The sequence below is a fragment of the Colias eurytheme genome, chromosome 21, assembly GCF_061535395.1.
Source record: "Colias eurytheme isolate Ceu_HAF_F1 chromosome 21, ilColEury1 Martin Lab GWU primary, whole genome shotgun sequence".
NCBI classification, from domain to species: Eukaryota; Metazoa; Arthropoda; class Insecta; order Lepidoptera; family Pieridae; genus Colias; species Colias eurytheme.
In genome coordinates, this window is record NC_143000.1 from 1,928,394 (window position 1) to 1,934,387 (window position 5,994).

Sequence of the window (5,994 nt, forward strand, 5' to 3'; positions counted from 1 at the left end):
TTCATTTCTAATTCCTCACAATAATAATAATTGCCTAAATAATATAGCATATAATTTTAATAAATATATTAAGTGATTTTAAGTATTAAAAAAACCTATTTCTACAAATCTATTGCACGCCTCATAAGCGAAGCGTTGAGGTGGGTACTACTGTCACTTCGCGCAAAACATCTGATTTTTCAAACTTAAAATGTCTTTATGTATCATACATTGCACTTGTAAGATAATACATACACACACATATTAAGAAAAAACACTATTTTTAACGTTCATGATATTTTTGATGTCATTTTTGTTATTTAAACTAGTTAAAAAAAGTTCTGTCTTGGACGTCCGTGTGTCTGTATGTGCGGATCCTTTTTCTTGTTAACACGATAGCGACCGAAATACTTTACTAATCGAGTCTTTTTTTTTCTCTTACGCTTGAGTATGCTCAGGAATAGAACCCTTTCATTTTTCAGGGTCTGATTCGATGTGGTTTAATTGTTATTAAATAAACAAAAATAATAATTAATAAATATTTATTAAAAAAAATTATGAGGCGTGCACTTTTGGATTTTCCAAATTATTTTATATCAATTTTCTGTTTTTACTAAATTATTTATTAGATTTATTACAGAAATGTATTAAATTCTTCCTAATTATAATAAAATGTATTAAATTCCTAAACTCTTCTCGCGGAAGATTCATTTTGAGGTTGATTAAAATCATGTATTATCATGAAATATTTTTGAACAAATGTTTATCAGTATATGGATTCCGATATCAACATGAATTTATACGTAAATAAAAAAATTAACATTCCTTATTTCTTCATCATTCTATTGTATTTTATATCTTTATTTATATAACTTAAGTTATTAGTTCCTAGTAAAAAGTTCTACACTTTGCCTATTACATAATATATTGTAATTGCATTTACAAATTGTTTTAATGGAACACATTCCAGTGTTAGAAAATATACAACCAAGTAAAGGCCTGTTCAAACTACAGCGGTATCCGCTACCGCCGTGGGTAGCGGTATCCCGATGGGCACGCGATTAAATCTCTTACGCACTATATTATAGAGACTCTAATCGCGTACCGATCCGAGTACCGACCGGCAGTTTAAACAGGCCTTAATTATGAGAAATTATTTCAAGAAATTTGCCTACTTTTTAACATAATAAATAAGTACCTAAACTTTTTAATTATATACTATGTGACTTTGAAGCTTGTAATGTTGTATTTAACATTTAAATGTTTTTATATTCATATACAAATGGTAACTGTTTTAATGTTTATTTGTAATAATAATAATATTTATTGTATTTCTAATGATATTTTAAATGTATTCATTGTATTTTAAAATCGAATCTCAATTCAAAGCAATACATACATTACATTAAGATATAAAAATAATTGGAGGTGCTATTGTTTTTAAAATTATATTTATTATAATATCGCTTACATGTGATAGTTCAGTTTTAAGGTGAAATAAAGTATTAATGTAACAAAATGGTCTTTTATTTACGCTTTTCCCACTACATTTGTATTAAATAACAAATTTCAATCACGTTAAAATATCAATGAAGATTTGTGTGTTCAGGAGAAAATGCAATATAATATATATATATATGGTGCCCCACCGTCGGTGTAGGGATTTGTAGTCTTGCATACTGCTTACGTTACTGCGCCTTATAACGCGTAATTTAACGAATTGCTTAGCCATTATCGAATCCACCTGTATTTAATAAAAATACTAAAAATATTGGTACACCCGTTTAGGAGTTAATATAAAAATACTTGAAAATTTCAAAACGCTCCATTAAATAATACTTTAGAAACAAGATTACTTAACATGAAAAAATGTGAAATATATATTTATTTTTTTTGGGAGCGCTAGCCTTTAACTACTCTCTAGTACCCTAGTACCACAAGTACTCTTCTATTGATATTGAAATTCAATTTTATGCAATAAAGAGCCAGGGTATTCAGTGCAGTTCAGAGGTCAGAGCTGAAGTTCGTTGCCCTCCTAGATTGTGCTATAATATCGTTTATAAGTGGTTAAAAAATTCTTAGCATTGTATATTGTATAATATTCCTAAAACAATATATATTAATTATTATCTACTCTATTATTTAACGTTATCACAATATTTTTTTATCTGTAACAATCACTTGACTTGTCATCAGGCGACTTGTCAAAATTGTCTATGTTTTTGCTGATAAGTTTATTGTGAAGACAATTGCAATTTTATAAAATGTTTTAACAATATGATATCTTGTTTAAAATGATAATTAACGATCTGACTTGAAGACTGTGTTCGCGAAGTTGTATTTCATTGTACTGTATACAAATTTTGAGGCTATTATAATGGAGCGACCCGTAAACTATAGTGATTTGAGCCGGAGAGCCGGAGAAATTTTTCGGCGCATAAATAGACTTACAGATGGTCCGTTGACTAGGAAAAAGCTAGTTATATTAGTTCTCGTTTTAGTGTTTTTAATTTTATACCTTGGACCGACAATATTGAACTCTTTATTTAGTGGTGAAGGCTCTTTAGCGAGCAGCCAGTCTGTATGTCATCGAAACTTTATAAATCCCTTTCAAGATGCCTTAAACGAATATGACGCTTATTTAAGACTAGAATCAGCAGCTACTCTATCGTCTCTTAGCCACAACTATGTGCCTTATGTTGGGAATGGACTTATAGGTATGGCATTAGAGCATGATTCATATTTGAACATAAAACATGGACGTACTTTATCTCTACCGGTATACTATCATCCTCTATACATTATCGATGATTACGATATGAAAGAATCAACATTGGTTGATTATAAAAAAGGCATTGTGCACAGATTTCAGTGCAGTAATTCTGGTATAAAGGTTTCCTATCAATACTATGCACATAGGACAATACCGTCTCTGTTTGTTCAAGAGATATTAATTAGCAATCCATTGAATGTTGCTAAAACACTACACATGACAGTACCAAGGTTATCTGATTGGCCTACCTCTGTGAAACAAACTATAAAATTACACCAGGGAGTGGACAGCAAAGAATATGAAGTAGTTACTGGAATGATCTCTCTACCTGATAGTGACAATGTTATGGCAGTTTCTGTAGTGTGTAGGAAACTTAGTAATAAAGTGCAAGTTGAGGCCAGGGATGGTCTAGATATAATGATATTAACAACAGTACAGTACAGTCGACCAATCAAAAAAGCAGACTATGCAAAGCAAAAAGATTTGGTTGAAAAAAAGGCTATTGCAGAAATGGAGAAAGTAATTGCTCTCACGAATGATCATGCAGCTGTTCGCGCATTAAGAGATAACCACGCTAGAGTCTGGCAAGGCCTGTGGGACACAGGTTTTTATATATCAGATTCTAAGGCCGAGGGTGTGATAAATGGCGATAGAATAAATGCAACCATATACGCAATTATGTCGCAAGTACGAAGTTACGAACACGAATCACACATAAAACCTGCAACGAAATCAGAAATACTCCGCACCCTTACATATTCAGAAGGCTGCTATGGAGGCTATTCGACATTAGACGCATTCAATTTGTGGAAACCGTTGAATTCTTTACAGAATTTAAACAATGTGGCTAGTATTTGGATGTTGACGTTGGAGAAACAGGGTTGTCACAACCTGCTCAGAGCAGGAGCGAGTGGCGTGAACCAAGCGATGATTCTTAGCTTTGGAAGTTTACGATTCAGTAACCAACACCTCGAGTACAACATTCATCCATCAAAACTTCATAGAGACTTTCTATTTAGACGTGTTAACTATGGAAACATGACGCACGTTAACATCAGCGTTATTTTGCAAGAGGATAACAAAGCCGCCATTTTCGTAGCGTTGGACCGTTCAGATAAAACTTACTACGCTTGTGACGCGGGTTGTTTAGACTCCGCTGTTCAACTCGGACCCTATAGAAAATACTTCCCAGTGAAACTGACAGAACCGTTGACATCTATTCTGTATATCACAGCAGATAAACAGCATATGGAGGATCTAAAACACGCGATACATGTACATGAGGTGGTTGAAGCTCCGCCTCATGAATCCCATGTCATAGCACTACATAAGCATGGCCACAGCTTAGGAGGACTAAACCCACTGTTCTGGGTATCAATCATACTCCTTATAGTGATGTTCCATTTATTCCTTTGCAGGATAATCATGAATGAATTCTGCGATAGCAGTACAAATGTTAGCTATAAGAGGCTTTATAATAAAGCATGAACATCATGTTGTAATGGACTGAATTTCTGGGTGTATTTATATCAGATAGTTTTCTAATATGAGCATTCCTCATTAATTATTTATAAATTTATATTAGCAAGTCATTGAGATGTGGAACCCTATTTTTGATATAAAAACACCCCTTCTATTTACTTCAGTATTTTATGTTATCATATGTACTGTTTATTGATGTATATTTTTATCAATCTTGTGTGAATTGCACATGCTAATTTCTATATCGTCAATATAGATAATATTTATTAATTGGATTGTTATAATTTTAATTAAAATTAATTTGTGTTCGTGATCAGACAGCACATAACAATGAAGAGAATGAATAGAGAGAGAGAATAGAGAGAGAGAGATACATAATTCAATTATCATCACAAAATACATTATTTATTCCATAGAATACATACATAAACTGAGGTAGAAGCGGCATACACGTAAAAACACGTTCCGTTTGAAGTCAGCTAATTAGCTCAGTTTTGTTTAGTTGGTCACGTTGCTAACTCCTTTTGGCTAATGGTTTAAATGTATATTCTATCTTTGTCTAATGCAGAAAGGCTTTATCTGCTAGTTTGTTCGCATATACCGCTTCTACGTCAGTTCATATATGTATTCTAAGATTTATTCATTTTGAAGCTCTTGTGGTATTATAAGTGATAATTAACCATTTTTAATTTATATTGCGATTTTAAAGTACATCAAAATGCGATGTAGAAAATGCGAGCTTCATATAAAATAATATAACGAAAGCTTTCTGAAGAATGAGCAACTCCACTGCCAAATATATGCAGGAGTCAATGTTATAAATGTATCGCAAAAAATCTGCTTTTATCAAGGAAATGTAAGTATTCACAAAATTGATATGCTTGTGACAAATGGATGTTTATATATTGCCTTTTGCACTCAGAAGCATCTCCATAGATTGTGTTCAATGAAGAACCAATTAAAATCTCTAGTATTGAATCAATTTTTTTATGGAAAATCTCCCCTCCCCCCCCCTCCCCCTTAGAGAATCATAGAAACTGAACCGTAACGCTAATATTTGACAGTAATAAATAACAATAAGCCAAATAGATGGGTAAAATAATGAATAATAATGTAATCCCAATTCCAAAATGTAAATACATAACAATTCAAGATTTAACAATATATAAATTAGGAATAGATATTTAATGTTGTATATATAACAAGTACACAAATATTTATATAATAATATTGTTATTAAAAATGTAATTTTTTAATAAAAAGTTGAATGTTTTTCGTCGTTTTATTTGGTACTTATCTATTTAATGGACTTAAACTTAATTAAAAAATGATTTTATCATAGATGGCCAAATAATAATTAGTCTCGACAATTATTAAATACTTGGACCCTTTTGAGAACCTATAAGTCTAAGATACCAGAGCCGTTAAGAGTAATAGTTGAGTAATTTTTGTATTTATTAATGATAAAAGTTTCGGCTCAGGTGGCGCGGGTGTCACCGGTAGAGCTCCACAAACATTCAGGTAGGTATAAAAAGTACACTAGAGACTACTGTGAACCGAAATTTATATGCTTTTGAAAACAAGTTGTGTCTTACGGCTCTGGGATCTTACTCTAACTACTATTTCTACAACCTAGCCAAAATCTAATTAAATCAGAACGTAAGTTCAAAATCAAGATGCTCTGTGGATTTATACAAAAATGAAGAACTCGGTAAATAAAACAACTGTATAATAAAAAATCATAAATATATTTATTTACA

The 5,994-nt window shown here is 31.8% G+C and overlaps 1 protein-coding gene across 1 annotated transcript; it reads left to right on the top strand.

Moving 5' to 3' along the window:
• Positions 1–2,190: 2,190 nt before the first annotated feature.
• On the top strand, positions 2,191–4,582 carry LOC149898926 (uncharacterized protein KIAA2013 homolog). Its single transcript, XM_090114532.1, has one exon. The coding sequence runs from the start codon at positions 2,357–2,359 to the stop codon at positions 4,238–4,240; it is 1,884 nt and encodes a 627-aa protein (XP_089970658.1). The 5' UTR covers positions 2,191–2,356; the 3' UTR covers positions 4,241–4,582.
• The last annotated feature ends 1,412 nt before the right edge of the window (positions 4,583–5,994 follow it).